The sequence below is a fragment of the Vigna umbellata genome, chromosome 1 (genome assembly GCF_029865625.1).
Source record: "Vigna umbellata cultivar VRB3 chromosome 1, Vumbellata_1.0, whole genome shotgun sequence".
In the NCBI taxonomy this organism is placed as follows: Eukaryota; Viridiplantae; Streptophyta; class Magnoliopsida; order Fabales; family Fabaceae; genus Vigna; species Vigna umbellata.
In genome coordinates, this window is record NC_142165.1 from 20,454,369 (window position 1) to 20,472,341 (window position 17,973).

General features: G+C 39.7%; 3 protein-coding genes across 3 annotated transcripts; all 3 read right to left on the minus strand.

Annotated features, from left to right (window-relative positions):
- Positions 1-195: 195 nt before the first annotated feature.
- Positions 196-1,120, minus strand: LOC124819549 (uncharacterized). Its single transcript, XM_047291099.2, has 2 exons — positions 434-1,120; positions 196-348 (listed from the first exon to the last, which is right to left on the minus strand). Exons 1-2 carry the CDS (start codon positions 1,118-1,120, stop codon positions 196-198), a joined length of 840 nt encoding a protein of 279 aa, XP_047147055.2.
- Positions 1,121-1,353: 233 nt separating this feature from the next.
- On the minus strand, positions 1,354-2,606 carry LOC148204878 (protein FAR1-RELATED SEQUENCE 5-like). The gene is made up of 2 exons (XM_088093699.1): positions 1,573-2,606; positions 1,354-1,378 (listed from the first exon to the last, which is right to left on the minus strand). Exons 1-2 carry the CDS (start codon positions 2,604-2,606, stop codon positions 1,354-1,356), a joined length of 1,059 nt encoding a protein of 352 aa, XP_087949825.1.
- Positions 2,607-7,365: 4,759 nt separating this feature from the next.
- LOC148204879 (uncharacterized) lies at positions 7,366-15,146 on the minus strand. The gene is made up of 12 exons (XM_088099863.1): positions 10,618-15,146; positions 10,486-10,516; positions 9,766-10,395; positions 9,556-9,681; positions 8,830-9,473; positions 8,675-8,756; positions 8,511-8,600; positions 8,299-8,421; positions 8,092-8,220; positions 7,897-8,000; positions 7,722-7,812; positions 7,366-7,649 (listed from the first exon to the last, which is right to left on the minus strand). Exons 2-12 carry the CDS (start codon positions 10,504-10,506, stop codon positions 7,548-7,550), a joined length of 2,142 nt encoding a protein of 713 aa, XP_087955989.1. The 5' UTR covers positions 10,507-10,516; positions 10,618-15,146; the 3' UTR covers positions 7,366-7,547.
- Between the last annotated feature and the right edge of the window lie 2,827 nt (positions 15,147-17,973).

Below are 17,973 nucleotides of genomic sequence, written 5' to 3' on the forward strand. Positions count from 1 at the left end.
TCGTTTACCAGAGCCTCGTAATCGATTACAATGGCCTCGTAATCGATTACCAGTGCCTCGTAATCGATTACAATAACAAATACTGGTGTGGTCATATGCATCACATACATTCATTAAAGGAATTTCATCGAAGACCATTTTAACTTTGAAAAACATAAAAAAGTTACAAAATAAGCAGCAAACAAGTTGTATATATCAGTTGATGTTGTTATCAAAATTGTTATGTACAGTTGACAACAACGACATAAATCCAAAATGACCCATTTCGGTATCTTGTGATAGTTGGATAGTGTCCGCTTCAAATTGTTCACGGTGATCACATTCAAGAACATTACTTGGTCTTTCGCCCTGAAACAACACAACTACTAAGTTAAACATAATTGATAGACTAAAAACTATGTAATAAATATTTTGACCGTAAATAATGACTCACGCATTGTTCGGTTGGTGGTGTTGAAGTGTTTGTCAATGAAGTTGACTTTTTTCTTTTGGTTTTTTTCTCAACAGTGGACTTCAACCTATTTGTGCGTGGACGTCCTTTTCGCTTAACAGTTGCAGGACTGTGTACAAGGACATCAGATGTTCCAACTGGAGTAAGTGGTATTGACGTGCATGCACCAGTATCGTATCTTAGTTGGCCTGCATCACTGATGATGTTATTTGTCATGGAAGAACTGAATCCAAATTTTGTACCCAAACAACTAAGTTCTTTTTCCAATTCAGTACTAGCTTCCTCAGACTCACATGCAACTTCAGCAATTTCATAAAAACGTTTGCACAACAGTTTGTATCTTTGCATCCGTGGTTCATTTGTCGAATTACTATACGATGCTGTTATTAGTGTGTGTCTTCTTCGAATGTTTTTGCTCCAGCGCCTCAAAATGTATTGTGAGGGAACACTGTAAACATCTTCTTGGCCAAATACCAACAGGGAATGGCGACATATAATTCCTCTAAACTCAAAGAGGTGGCAAGAGCAAGTGGTTGTCTGTGTGATGGGATCAAATTGAACTTTGTAAAATTTATCCGGTACACGATTACCCTCCCACATTCGTTCCTCTTTTACAGTGTAAGTGTTCCACAAGTCCTCCTTTAAGGTGTCTTTGATGAAACAATTCATCCTTGAACGGAATTCTGTTTGGGACCTCCTCAAACTTTGCATGTGTGTATTCCACTTGAAATTGTCTCTCAATTGGTGACTGAGAACCACATGCAATAGTGGTGTTCATGGAGGAGAAGTCGGCTTCTATTTCCTTCTGCGCCTTTACCCTAAGTGCATTGTCGTATTGGACCACAAACTGTTGAAGTGTTGTTGTAGAATTGATAAATCCATCAGAAAAGGCATTCATTCCCTCACTTCTCTGAGTCGTAGACATGCCTGCCCAAAAATCTTTTTTCAAGTAACACGGGACCCATTTATGTCTCTCTTTGTACAAATTACATAGCCATTCATTTTCCTCCAATCCATGTTTGGTAAGTAGTTCCTTCCAACCATTTTCAAATTCTGTTGGACAAACACAATCATATATAAGCGCATGTAGTTCGGTTTTGATAACGGGATTATTTCTATACCCGTGCAATTTTTCAGGCAACTTCTTAAGGATGTGCCATAAACACCACCTGTGCCTCGTATGAGGAAACACTTGTTCAATAGCGTTGGCCATTGCTCTGCATTGGTCAGTAATAATACCTTGAGGAGTCTTATTACGCATGCATCTTAGCCAACATTGGAACAACCAGACAAATGAGACAGTGTCTTCCGAAGACAACAATCCACAACCAAGTAAAATCGAGTATCCATGATGGTTAACTCCAACAAAAGGCGCAAATGGCATGTCGTACTTATTTGTTAAGTAAGTGGTGTCAAAGGAAACAACATCACCGAATTCTTCACATGCAGCACGACTTCTTGCATCAGCCCAAAACACACTACAAATTTTATTCCCTTCATCCAGAGCAATGTCATAGAAGAACTCGTTATTTCTATCTTTCATTGACGAAAAGTGTCGTAGGAGTGCCTGACCATCACCATCCTTACATAAAGATCTTCTGTGTTGGCCAATGTAGTTTCGAGCGTCCCGCTCGACAAAGTCCATGTTTTCATATCCCCCCGCATCGTTCACAATGCTAAGGAAACTCTTATTTAACCTAACTCCAGCATCGTCGTTGACCTGCAACGTGTGTTTTGCATGCATGCTTAACTTTCTATTGGCTGCAAATAGTTTGGAGTTATTTGGACAAAGATCGTGGTTGTGGTCCAGAACAACGGTCCTTATAAACCACTTGTCCTCCTTCTTTGCAATGGTTATCCCAGCAGGACATTGGTTAATTTGACTTGGAAGTGTTTTTACCACTGCTTTCACCGAAGACACATATTTTCCCTCCCTTGAACAAACTATTCTGAGATAGTAGACGTTGTTGTCTTTATCTTTTTTAGAAGTCCTAGTCCGCACGGCAAACCCACGTCTAATGGCGTAGTTTGTGTAAAAAGTTTTAGCTTCAACCATTGAGTCAAAACACATATGCACTGTTGGGTCAATCTCCATTAAACTTTCATTGGGCTCATCAACATTGTCATTATAGTCATTCCCTTGATCCCCATCCATTGTGTGCGTTGACATTAAACCCACCTTTAGAGATAAAACAAATTATATTCACTCTTCACACTTACCACTATGACCACTGGCAACTACAAAAATAATGAAAATAAAATCTTTTCGAAGAACTTATTTAAACGTACCGTGGTGAAAAATGGTGTGCCCTTTATTGAAGCTCAGTGGTCCTAACCAACCTCATCTTCTACATTTAAGTCCACCATAAATGATTCTTATGTGCTTCTCACCAACCCTCCGAACTTCGTTTTGTCCCTTCTCTTTAATGAACACCCTGGTACGTTGTCTGGAAGTGCTTGGTCAATGGAAATAAGTGTGAACGTTGGATTCTAACGTTGGTTGTTGACGCAGCTGTGTATTCCCGCCAAAGGTCCAATTTTTTGCTTGTGAAACACGTATTTGGTTATCCTGTGAAAGCATGCATTGATGGTTGTCAGCATAAAGTTTCTCTCTCCTAACCCCAAATCAATGCTTTTCACTTTTAAAGGCTACCCATACTGTCAGACTATCTCCCCACAATTAATGTAACTTGATTTGAATAAGTTAAGTTAATGGAAATAGATATAATATTAATATTTTTTTGGGTACATTGATTTCATATAATTTCATCGTTCACGTACTTGTATTTCAATTTCGGGGAGAGAAACCAATTGTGTAGGCTTCAATCAGGTGACAGTAACCCGATTACCATTGTTTAGTTGTGAGTGACTTCTTTAATCATCCTAGTCATGTATCGTCCTTAACCTACAATTTTTAGGTGGACAGGAAATTTCTGCATAATCATGGATGCATGGGAAGACCTTGTCTATGATGATGATGTCCTTGAATCGTTTTTGAAAAAATGTGATGCTTCCGCAACGCTTATTCCTGGTCCTGCAGGTAACATCCAAGCAGCTTTCATGAATAGGACGGGAACAGAACAACCGAAATCGACACAAGAATTTGCTCGTGATGTTGCTGACGCAACCTATGAACGAGATTTCAACTCCAATGCTTGGAAATGGGCACAGATGTTTATTGAACACCACGGTACACTGAATCTCATACACGCTTCGAAGAACATTATTACCTTGAATACTTGTAATTTGTTTTAATATTTTTTTATCATAGGTCTCGTAAAGGATGGAAAATTCGAGAACGTTAACTCCCTACAAGAGGCAAAATCAGCTGAGGTCCTTCCATTGGTGGTTTGCATATTGAAAGAGTGCAAGCCCAATGGGTTGGGAGATATGCAGTTGACTCTTAAGGACCCAACTGCCACGATGAAGGCTTCGTTGCATAAGAAAGCTCTTGATGATCCTGAAATTGCAGAAAATATCGCAGTTGGTTCCGTTATCATACTCAATCTTGTAAGCCGTCAAATTTTTACTTAACTACCATAATTATTTTATTGGTATTTAAGTGTTATTCTTCTTACAAATTCCGTTTGTACATTTAGGTCCACCCCTTCACTGCATTTAGGCAAAACCACTACCTCAATATTACGCATCGCTCTATAGTGAAGGTATTTCCAGCTGAAGTTTCTCCTCCTACAATTGACCTTGTTAAGGAGACAACAAAACCTGTCATTCGACTTCCTATGTGGGCAGAGAAGGAACTCAATGTGGATGACATCCTCCGCAAATTTGTCCGTCCATCTGACCAACCATCGACGTCCAATCAAGCAGACAACCAATAGTGGGTTTAGGATAACTGTAATTTGATATGAACATCATTATAAGTATTTCATGGATGACTGTAATATTTGAAACGTACAATGTATCATGTTGTTGTGTATGTTGTGTAACTGAATCTTTATTAATGGTGTGTTATCATGAATTTATTTATGTCAAACAAAATGGTGCCTAAAAGTAAGTTAATTTTCGAATGGTGACCCCTGTTCACCTGCTTCAGTAGCTGTGTTATACTTTATGTACAAATTCCAAATTTCTCTCGGGTAATCGTTTACAGGGGTGCTGTAAACGATTACCAGCCCCTTTTTCAGCACTCTCACTCATTCCTTGCACAGCTTGCTCCGCCAACTCATGGGGTGTCTCCCCACCCTCCTTGGACTCACATCACATCACCATCCACCCTCTCCCACCACTGGAACACCTGCACAAGCCTCAGACAGGTGCAGATTACCATAAAAGTCAGTTTTTTTTCAAATGGTGACCTGTGTTCACCTGACTGATGACCTGTGTTGGACTTTCTGTACACATTCCCAATTTCTCCCGGGTAATCGTTTACAGGGGTGCTGTAAACGATTACCAGCCCCTTTTTTCAGCAGTCTCACTCATTCCTTGCACAGCTTGCTCCTCCAACTCATGAGGGGTCTCCCCACCCTCCTTGGCCTCACATCACATCACCATCCACCCTCTCCCACCACTGCAACACCTGCACCAGCCTCAGACACTTGCAGAAGTGCCTAAAAGTCACTTTTTCTTCCAATGGTGACCTGTGTTCATCTGACTGAGTACCTGTGTTGGACTTTCTGTACAAATTGGCAATTTCTCTCGGGTAATCGTTTACAGGGTTGCTGTAAACGATTACCAGAACCCTTTTTGAACACTCTCACTCATTCCTTGCACAGCTTGCTCCACCAACTCATGGGGGGTCACCCAACACTCCTTGGCCTCACATCACATCACCATCCACCCCCTCCCACCACTGGAACACCTGCACAGGCCTCAGACACTTGCAGAAGTGCCTAAAAGTCACTTTTTCTTCCAATGGTGACCTTTGTTCATCTGACTGAGTACCTGTGTTGGACTTTCTGTACAAATTCCCAATTTCTCTCGGGTAATCGTTTACAGGGGTGCTGTAAACGATTACCAGAGGCTTTTTTCAGTAGTCTCACTCATTCCTTGCACAGCTTGCTCCTCCAACTCATGGGGGGTCTCCCCAGCCTCCTTGGACTCACATCACATCACCACCCACCCTCTCCCACCACTGCAACACCTGCACCAGCCTCAGACAGGTGCAGAAGTGCCTAAAAGTCACTTTTTTTGCCAATGGTGACCTGTGTTCACCTGACTGAGTACCTGTGTTGGACTTTCTGTACAAATTCCAAATTTCTCTCGGGTAATCGTTTACAGGGGTGCTGTAAACGATTACCAGAGGCTTTTTTCAGCAGTCTCACTCATTCCTTGCACAGCTTGCTCCTCCAACTCATGGGGGGTCTCCCCAGCCTCCTTGGACTCACATCACATCACCACCCACCCTCTCCCACCACTGCAACACCTGGACCAGCCTCAGACAGGTGCAGAAGTGCCTAAAAGTCACTTTTTTTGCCAATGGTGACCTGTGTTCACCTGACTGAGTACCTGTGTTGGACTTTCTGTACAAATTCCAAATTTCTCTCGGGTAATCGTTTACAGGGGTGCTGTAAACGATTACCAGAGGCTTTTTTCAGCAGTCTCACTCATTCCTTGCACAGCTTGCTCCTCCAACTCATGGGGGGTCTCCCCAGCCTCCTTGGACTCACATCACATCACCACCCACCCTCTCCCACCACTGCAACACCTGCACCAGCCTCAGACAGGTGCAGAAGTGCCTAAAAGTCACTTTTTTTGCCAATGGTGACCTGTGTTCACCTGACTGAGTACCTGTGTTGGACTTTCTGTACAAATTCCAAATTTCTCTCGGGTAATCGTTTACAGGGGTGCTGTAAACGATTACCAGAGGCTTTTTTCAGCAGTCTCACTCATTCCTTCACAGCTTGCTCCTCCAACTCATGGGGGGTCTCCCTAGCCTCCTTGGACTCACATCACATCACCACCCACCCTCTCCCACCACTGCAACACCTGCACCAGCCTCAGACAGGTGCAGAAGTGCCTAAAAGTCACTTTTTTTGCCAATTGTGACCTGTGTTCACCTGACTGAGTACCTGTGTTGGACTTTCTGTACAAATTCCAAATTTCTCTCGGGTAATCGTTTACAGGGGTGCTGTAAACGATTACCAGAGGCTTTTTTCAGCAGTCTCACTCATTCCTTGCACAGCTTGCTCCTCCAACTCATGGGGGGTCTCCCAGCCTCCTTGGACTCACATCACATCACCACCCATCCTCTCCCACCACTGCAACACCTGCACCAGCCTCAGACAGGTGCAGAAGTGCCTAAAAGTCACTTTTTTTGCCAATGGTGACCTGTGTTCACCTGACTGAGTACCTGTGTTGGACTTTCTGTACAAATTCCAAATTTCTCTCGGGTAATCGTTTACAGGGGTGCTGTAAACGATTACCAGAGGCTTTTTTCAGCAGTCTCACTCATTCCTTGCACAGCTTGCTCCTCCAACTCATGGGGGGTCTCCCCAGCCTCCTTGGACTCACATCACATCACCACCCACCCTCTCCCACCACTGCAATACCTGCACCAGCCTCAGACAGGTGCAGAAGTGCCTAAAAGTCACTTTTTTTGCCAATGGTGACCTGTGTTCACCTGACTGAGTACCTGTGTTGGACTTTCTGTACAAATTCCAAATTTCTCTCGGGTAATCGTTTACAGGGGTCCTGTAAACGATTACCAGAGCTTTTTTTCAGCAGTCTCACTCATTCCTTGCACTACTTAGTCCCCCTACTCATCACGGGTAACTCCAACCTTCTTGCGTTCACATCAATCACCAACACCCATCTCCCCACTCGGAAATTGATCAAATCCTTCGCATTAATTACCATTAATTTTAGTGAAAATGCTCTCGTACTTTTCAAATTTTTATTATAATGCTGCGTTCATTTTTCAATCACTAATTTTGTCATTATAACAAACACAAACGCAAAGTAAAAACAATTCATTTCGAAATCCAACCACTATTCTTATTACAAACACATACTGTACATTGTCAAATAACATTAGGTACATATTTCAACATCTTATACATGTCAAAATTGTCAAATAACATTAGGTACATATTTGAACATCTTATACATGTCAAAATTTGATAATTTCTTAGCAATCCTAGACAATGCCGTATAGATGTAGGGCTTCCATTCTGCTAGTGTTCTCGTTGTCCAGGATCCAGTCACACACATATTGCTTTCTAATCCCAAGCAGCTCCTCCTGAAACCAACATTTTCCACATTACAAACCAGGACATACAACAATATTATCAAACACACAGTTCCAACTTACAGTTGTATATTCAGGCATGCTTTTCCCGTTGTATTTTTCATCTCCATCCCAGATTTCCATTGCTTTCAACATTATTACTCCACAATCATGTCTGAAATAATATACCCACAACATCAGATTACTTTTGCCCATATACATCACAATATCGTCCGGCACTACAGTTCAAGAAACTTACAAGTTTGGTTGGGATGGGATATTTGCTTGTTTAACTGTCAAAGGAGCAATACTACCTTCCGGTATATTCATCAAGATGCAAAAAAACCGTGCCATATTTTCAGCCTACCAGTTAACAAAAACAATAAATACTTAAACAATGCAGGGTTATGTCATAATCACACGGTAATCAACAATGAAAGATGTCGAATCTTACAACGGCTGTGTCTATCCTTTTGCGGTCTCTGATCCCCTTCCCCAATGAATCGATCACAAAAATCTCCATTGACCTCAACTTCACTGAATAACACCACCAGTGATCATCGTGGACAAATGGCAGAAACAACTACAAAAAATATAAACAATTTCAGTAACACATTTACAACCAAAAGTCGACAAGATTTGGAAATTCAAGGTTACTCACAAAGTCCGCCGTGGGTAATTCTTCAAGTCCAAAATGATCGGAACGAAAATAAGTGTTATAGTTATGAAGCGTGAATACATGGCGATTCTGTGGACGTTTCCTATAATCTGTAAGAATATGGTGCTGTGGACAATTTCAAAATCATCAATAAAAATTCGATCAAAAATACTTTCTTCAATCATAAATATGACACAATATCAAATTTTATTTACCGAGTATAACGGACTAAAATGAAACCTCTTAACAACACCGGACAACCTTTTCTTAAAGTACATAAAGACCGTACAAGCAAATAACACCACCTACAGAATAAAAAAATTTCACATTACTAAAATAAACTATAACATGAAACACAACCAAATGTGACAATACTAACCATGTTATCAACGTATTTCAGTGGGGCCAAAGTGTAAATTGAAGTCGTGCTCAAGCTTTGGCCAATTATCTCGCTTACAACCCTAAACATACAAATATTACTCAATCACAAACAATACATATTCCTCAACCACAACTACAATTCATACCACATACCTGTGTACGTTCATCTCTCTGATGCTGACTGCTGTATACAATTGGTTTGCATCAACACTAGTGCTTGGATCACCAACAAAACTCCGCAATGGGGGTATAGCCAATGGCACCACCTCTGGTTCTCCTTCATCAGCATCATCTTCTATTTCAATAAAATTAATGTTACCAACAGTTTCATCATCCCCTCTTACTTCAGCATGTGCACCTAGGGGGTCATCAACTTCATTTCCATAACCTTCTTCTTCTCCCCCAACTTCAGCATTCTCCTCACCTCCAACTCCATGTCCATCACCTTCTTCTTCTCCCCCAACTTCAGCATTATCCTCACCTCCAACTCCACCCCCAACCTCTTCATCAGTGGCACATGCATCTTCTTCGTGAAAGATTGGAGTTTGATAAATTTCAAATAGCTCCCTAGTCAAAACTCCAATCTTGGCATTCAATGCTCTGATATGTTCGTTATTTTTCCTCAATCTCTCCTCCGCACCTGCTTCCCATGCCCCGTCATCAGAGCTTTCTTCTTCATCATCGTCTTTGTCAACCTTGGATCCTTCACCCAAGGATCCTTCGTCATCCAAGTTCAAAGCTGCACGGATTTCCGGCCTATGACGATCTTCATTTCGTATATACCACTCCATATTTAACTGCACCAATAGCACACAACAAATTCAGACAAAATACACAATCCATTTTAACATACAAAATAACGAAAAACAAAACACTTACATCTCCGGTCATAAAAATATTTTCAATTTTTTCGGTCCTTGATTTAAACGGGAACCATCTCATTATGCGCGGGAAAAACCGGTGCGAAGGATGACCATGCAAAGAGAGTCTCTCAACCGCCCAAGCCTAAAATATCATAAAATTATTTCATCAAACATAATTCACAATGTTCTGCACTACATCAAAATAGTGAACTACATATCATATTACCTGCAAGACTGCCACATTGCCACTGAGAGTGACTGACTGGGGGATACCTGCTCCCATAATTTTCTTCTTACATTTATTTAAATTCTCTACAATGTGTTTATGTACACCGGTGCACCAATCATATAGACACAAACGGTCTAAGTCATCTAACACTCCAAAAGGCATGTTACAAACATGCCTTGATTTCCTAGGGAAATAGAAAACAACCAAACAAACTAATATATATAACCTACACACTACATCGACTTCAATGTTTTTATCATGAACAATGACATTAAACATGTCTGTCAAGTCCTTCAAACTGATGGTTTTTGATTTGAACATTTCACCAACCAATCCACCAACTACTTCATCAAAGGGAATCTCTAAACCACCTATTTCTAAACCTAAGCTCATCAACACATCAACAACTCTAAAGGGCACCAACTTTTGACTAACTCTAAAACTGTTATCATTTCCAACCCACCTGCTAACCATAACCTTCAATAATTTTAAATTCACCTCCACAGGGTTATTAATATTCACACACCACATAAATGGTGTCATCCTAATCCGATCCACATGACACTGTCGGAGTAAACGATTCATTTCAATTATGATCGATGAATCCATCGAGATAAGAAGTCGCCACTACAAAAAAAATCATAAAAATTTATTACTAACTACAATCCGTAAGATAATTAAATAATATATAAACAAAAAATTTAATTTTTTTCTTACACTTGCTTTTTTCCCTTCCATTGCAACGGCCCTAAGAAGACAACATTCCACACTCAGTTATATCATTCAACTTAATGAAAAACTAAAACACAGAGTAAAACACAATGTCAGGGCTAGCCCATTTTTACTTACACCAAAATGTAAGGGTTTCAACGCACGTTTTGAAGAAGGAGGAGAGAACGAAACCGAGGATGGAAGCTTCGAACACGGCAAGAGAACGAAGGCTTCAACGAACGAGAAGACGGACACACACCGAGAGAGAAGACGGACGACAGAGAAGGCTTGAACGAACGAGAAGAAGGAAGGCTTCAACGAACGACAAGAAGGAATGCACCCTAAACCGCGAACGAACGAGAAGAAGGAAGGCTTGAACGAACGAGAAGAAGGAAGGCACCCTAAACCGCGAAACCCATATTTTGTCAAAATTTTATTTAGAAAGCCCAAAATACCCCTATGACCGTAACCCCTTCTCTGTTCCATTTTCAAATTACTGAGCCAATAGGAAGCTGCCACGTGCACGTTGTCAAAACTGTGTTAAAAAAGCGTTGTTGGAATAACATTTTCCATTTTCTTTTGAAAGGAAGTTTGTGGAGGATGTTTAGAGATCAATAACTCCTCTTCTTTTATTACAAAATTCAATAAGACTTTCCACGTAGCTATATATATTCATTAAGTTTAACAACTGTTCACGTCTACTTTAGTACAAGTTTTCAATTTTTATTTTAAATGTAAGATTTATACGTTTTCAAAATCTCTAAATACCTAAGTCAAAACTAATCGGAAAAATAATAATTTGACATGCTATTTCAATCTTCCATTCAAATAACATTCCCAGTTTGTTGGAAGTGTCAGATTGATTGATTAGAGATAAAACTAAATTATAATATATAAATAAAGTGTAAATTTCATTCTATAAATTATTTTATAGGGTTAAGAAGGAGAATTCTATTTTTAAGAATGAATTAGTTTAGGGATTTTGAGATTTAGATTTTCAATTTGAAGATTGGTGGGTTTTTGAAAGGTACTTGAAGAGGAATTGCATTACATTTACGATTCATCTTGTGCAGTGTCTTTGAAAAAACATGCACCTCTCAAAATGCAACCCTAAAAAAATTTGAAATCCACTAACCTCACTGCATCTTCCTAACTTTTCCCTCTTTTCGCTTCACCGTCTTCCTTCTATTTCCATCTTCTCACTGCTGTTTACATTTAATTCCATCGTGGCTTATAGTTTCACCTTTTCATTGTCGTCATGTTTTTTATTAAGTTAATTTGTTTGAATTTTGTTTCAATTGTTTCCTATTTTCTATTTTGTTCAGATATCATTAGGGAGTAGAATGTAATTTGGCTATGCAATAAGCTACTGACTGAGTTATAAATAGACATGTTTCGGATGTGTAGGGCTGTGCTATATTTATCCTCCAAGTTCTCCTGCACTCTTGCGTCGATGGCTGATCTTCTCTTCAAGTCTTAATTCTCTTCTTGATCCTGAGGGGTGGAAACCTGCAAAAGATTCTCCGATGCCAAAGTCAGTTTCAGAGCAATGGCTTTTCTCAGGGGATGGTAATAAATGTGCAATCAATGTAACCTATCTACCACTCACCCTGAACTCGTATTTATAGTTTTCGCTATGGGCTTGGGATTAGTGAAAGGTTAATCATGGCCCATGACAGCCCAATAGCTTTTAAACTCTACTTACCTTAAACCAAGACGATTAGCAGTATGGCCGGCCATTGTCCCGAGGTCTAATCATTGGGCGGCCGGCCTTGGGATGTGCTACTCATTCCGTACAACACGGGCGCCGGCCCCTATCGTACTCAAACGTCACTTAGTTATTGGTGATGTAATCTAAAGGACTTCAAGTGTTGAAATGGGCGGATGGTCTTTAACCGATCATATAACGTAATTGTTGAAATGGGCGGACGGTCTTTAACTGCTTTAATGGTACGGGTTGAAATGGGCGTCCTTCCGTAGGGCGCCCGCCCCTTGCTGGTACAAGACATATTTGGAATTGACGGTGAAAGTGGAAAAGAGTATTTCGTTGACAAGGTTCAGGACGAGACATTAAGGTACTAGTTTAAAATGGACTTTATATTTTGTATCCTGTAATGCTAAGTTGGCAAAGTATTTTGTATCTTGTTTATGTTCCATCAGATCTTGCAATTCAAGTTTTAATAATTGTTGTGACAATGATTTTGACTATGCTCTGAACTTATAATTGAGCAATAACCTTATCTTCACATAAAGTAAACATAACATAGCTGATTATAAGTAATACACGTCATATTAATTAAATTAGTTTCTAACTAATTCTCTTATGGTACTTGATTATTTTTATTTGTTGTATATTATATTTTCTTATTTCTAGATTTGTTACTTTTTTTATGTATATATACGTAATCCTCTGTTAGTTCTTCAATGAATAGATTAATCTTTTATTTTTTCTAGTTTCAATTGTTAGTTTATTATGGTATTGGAGTTCTCTTTGAGAGAGCTCTTATGCGCGCACCAATGGCTAACAAAGCCACCTACTACCCTTATACTATGCAAGATGGACAAAATGCATCCCCTATATATCCACCCAAATGAAAGCCCCCTGTCTTGTCTCACCACTACTCATATATAAGAATTATCATAATTGGTCTCGTGCAATGAAAATGAACTTATTAACAAAGAACAAGTTAGGATTCGTTGTCGGCACGATTGTAGAACCACTGAAGAATCATGCAATCTTTATTTATGAGAACAAGGTAACATGCTTGTTCTTAGTTGGCTAATAAAGTCAATGAACGTGGAGATTGCGCAATCCATTCTTTGGAGTGAGAAGGCTTCAGATGGGTGGAGGGAGCTCCGTGAGCGTTTTCCACATACTGATCTATTCATATTGGAGAATTGAGAAGAAGAAAGAATGAATGAAGTGTATATTTTGTATTATTGAATCTGCATAGATGCAGACTATATACAAGCGTGATGACAATTTAGAGAAACTGGTTTTTAAAAACTAACAGAAAACCAGCTTGACTTATTTTTTCAACTCTAATACAGAATCTCAAAAATTCGAAAGGATATCTTCAGCCAAAGACAAGGTGATAACTCTGTATCAAAATTTTACACTACATTGAAAACTTTATGGGATGAATTAGATGTTTTGAATTCCCTTCTTGTTTATACATGCAACCCCAAATGTTCATGTGGTGTAATCCAGAAAATTGAAGAAGAGAGAAATAAGAATCAAGTGGTTAGATTTTTGTGAGGGTTGAATGATCAATATTCAGGTGTTAGATTACAATCGATGCTCCTAGATAATCTGCCCAATATGGACCAAGTTTTTGCACTGATTGCATGATAAGAACGACAATTTACCATTAAGATGTTTCTATGCCAAAGGCTCTTATTACGACTAGCAATGAAGCTTTAGACTCCAAGAAAAATCAAGGGAATGACAATGTTTGGAATAACATATACACTTCCAAGAAATGTTTGTGGTGTGGAAGAATAGGTCACACAATTGACATTTGTTATAGGAAACATGGTTTCCCTGCTGGTTTTAAGTTCAGAAATTCCAAAACCGTTGCTCCAAGGTCTTCAAATATTGTGGTAACTAAAGAAAGTGAGATCAACTCCCAAAAGATTCATCAGGAAAAGACACACAAGGAAGTGCACGGTTTGGTTTTACTACAAGCCAACATCAGAATCTATCGGCTTTACTGCCACGATAGAGAGACTCCACGCCACTCACTTCTCATGTGAATTTTGTACTAATTCAACTCCAACAAGCAATGCTAATCTACTAATCTCTAGATGGATCCTAGACACTTGTGCCATGAATCACATCTTGAATTCCCTTGGTCACTTTACTACATATAGGCATACTACTTGTCAAAGTGTCCCTACCCAATGGTACCTTAGTTTCAGCCATCATTTCTGGCACAATTCACCTTTCATCCAATTTTGTTTTAACTAATGTGTTATATCTCCCTAGCTTAAAATTCAATCTGATATCAGTTACAAAATTAACCCAAACCCTTCATTATAAGTTGACTTGCTTTAATGACATTTTTTTAATACAAGATTCCAGTGCTTGCAAGATGATTGGCACAACTAAAGCAAAAAGAGGTCTTTATATTTTCATCTAGACAATCGACTCTTCTTCACCCTTTATTATTTGCAACACCATTTCATAAAATTTTTCTTTAGTTTTTCTTCTAGTTTTCCCAACTTATGGCACTATAGATTGAGTCATCCTTCTTTTGATAGAGGTCAAACAATTAATAAAGTGTTCCCTTTCATTCATTGTAATAAAAATCATGTTTGTGATATATGTCATATTGCAAGACAAAGAAAGCTTAGTTTTCCCTTAAGTTCTTCATTTACCACTGCAATATTTGAGTTGATTCATTCTGATATTTGGGATCCATTTTATGTGATGTCCATACATGATCAATCTAATTTTCTTACCATAGTTGATGATTACTCTAAACACACTTGGATTTATTTGCTAAAGAATAAAATAGAAGTTAGACCTTTACTTCAAGCCTTTTGTGCATTGGTAGAAAGCTAATTTCAAACAATAGTTAAAACCATTAGAGTTGATAATGGTAAAGAGTTTCAATTTAACCAGTTTTATGCTACAAAAGGCATAGTTCACCAAACAAGTTGTGTAGAAACTCCCCAACAAAACTCTATTGTAGAGAAAACATCATCATATTCTCAATGTTGCTAAAGCCCTATTGTTTCAAGCCGACCTTCCCAAAATATTGTGGTCTTATGAAGTTATGCACTCAGTTTATCTCATCAACAGAATCCCTACATCAATCTTTGATAACAAGTGCCCTTATATGCTATTATATAAATGTCTTCCTACCTCACTCACCTCAAGGTCTTTGATTCACTTTTTTGTTAGTCATAGAACCAAATTTGATCCTATAGCCACAAGGTGTATTTTTCTAGGATATAAGAGTGACAAAAAATGTTATATTGTTTATGACATCAAGACTAGAGAATTGTCAGTATCTCAGAATGTCATCTTCCATGAAAACATTTTCCATACCAACTAAATGATCTACCTATGCTACTTCCAGTTTTAGTATTCCCTTTCCAACCTTTCATACTATGGAACCTTTCGATTACATTATATCAAAAACCGAATTAGAACCTAAAACACCACAAAATCCTTTTCCTGAAAACCAAACAATAGATACAATAGCCATACCACATAATCTTATATTAACACCGCAGTGTTCACCTAAGAGAATTAGAAAGCCTCCTTCGTACTTGCAGGATTATCTTGCAACCTTACTGTTTCCACTCTTGTGCCACATCAATCTTCAAGCAAAGGTAATCTCTATCCTCTTTCTCAAGTACTTTCCTATCATTGTTTGACACCTTTATATCAGTCTTTTGTTATGAATATCACTATCACACCTGAGTCCACCAAATATTATGAGGCCTCCAAACATGAGTGTTGGAGGATATCCATGGATCAAGAACTAGAGGCGCTGGCAAGTAATAATACTTGGGTCCTAGTTTATAAACCATCTAACGAAAACCTTATTGGTTGCAAGTGGGTCTACAAAGTCAAGCACAAACATGATGGGATAATAGAACTATACAAAGCAAGGTTGATTGTGAAGGGTTACACTCCAATAGAAGGTATTGACTTCACGGATACCTTTTCCCCCGTGGCAAAAATGACCACTCTAAGAGTTGTATTGGCTTTGGCCTCCTCCAAAAATTGGTTTTTACACCAATTAGATGTAGATAATGCCTTCTTGCATGCACATCTAGACGAAGAAATCTATATGGCTTTATCGCAAGGTCTCTCAACTTCCAAGCCCAAGCAGGTCTGTTTATTAAAGAATCTTTCTATGGGTTGAAGCAAGCTAGTCGACAATGGTTCCATACTATCTCTCGTGCTCAGAAAATTCTTGGTTATTCACAAAGTCAAGTTGATCACACAATATATACCAAGAAAACAGATAAATCCTTCACAACTTTACTATTTATGTTGATGATGTTTTGTTAACCGGAAATGATATTTCTGAAATCAATAAGGTCAAACAGTCTCTTCATGCACAATTTGGCATTAAGGATCTTGGAGAAGCCAAGTTCTTTTTGGGTTTAGAAATTGCATGGTCTTCCAAGGGCATAGTGGTTAACCAACACAAATATGCCTTGGAACTTTTATTAGATTCTGGTTTTCTATGTTGTAAGGTAGTAACAACACCCATGGATAGCTTTGTTAAGCTCGGAGCTATTACTGGCAAACCAATCTCAGACATCCACTCCTATACAAGATTGATAGGAAGACTTCTTTATCTTACAACTACATGACCAGACATAACTTTTGTGGTGAATCAACTTAGTCAATTCTTATTTTCCCCCACAAATCAACATCAAGCATCTGCTCATAGAGTACTCCGCTATGTTAAGGACTCACTTGAGTGTGGCCTTTTCTGTCCATCATCAAACATTCACAAGCTCACCACATACAATGACTCTGACTGAGCTAGTTGCATTGACTCTAGAATATCGATTACTAGGTATCGTTTATGATAATGCTAATTTTTACCATTATTTAAGCATCAATTTAGTAGCAAAATCAACTCCTTTCTAACTTATAACTTGTTAAATCCTCTTCTTTTGTCTTGTTTTTTGAATAAATGTGTTTTGGGCTACTTTGATGTATTTTCATCAATAATCCCTTATTTTGTAGCTAATTATGAGCTTGGAAGAATCTCCAACAATGTATAGAGATGAACCAAAGCAAGCACACAGCAGAAACGCTCGTCGTCAGCAAACGGACGCTCGTCCTGTGGACACAAGAGAGGACGCTCGTCCAGCTAGAAAACGAACGCTCATCACGGTGTGGACGACAGAGAGTACGCTCGCTCAAAGCGCAGTGGACGCTCGTCCAGCACACAGAAGAGGACGCTCGTCCAAGCCAAGAGCTGTGGACGCTCGTCCAAGCCAGGCAGAAGAGGACGCTCGTCCAAGCCAGGCAGAAGAGGACGCTCGTCCAACTAGGCAGAAGAGGACGCTCGTCCAGCTAGAAGAGAACGCTCGCCTGTGGACGCAAGAGAGGACGCTCGTCCAGCTAGAAGAGGATGCTCGCCCTGTGGTCGCAAGAGAGGACGCTCGCTCAGCGAGCAGAAGAGGACGCTCGTCCAAAAGACACTCAGTGGACGCTCGTCCTCGGCCAGGAGAATAGGACACTCGTCCAATGAAGAGATCAATGGACGCTCGCCCATATCCAGATGGTCCGCGCCCGGGCGCGACAGAGGGGCGCCGGGCGTGATTTTACAGAGAGTTTCATGCCCGGGCGCGATTGAGAGGGCGCCCGGGCGCGACTTTTCCAGAGAGCCTCGCGCCCGGGCGCGGCTGAGAGGGCGTCGGGCGCGACTTTTGCTGATGTGTCTGACAGAGCTTATTTAACCTTGAAACGCGAAGGAGTTTGGGTCTTTGGTTCGTTGGAGGTGCGATTTCACG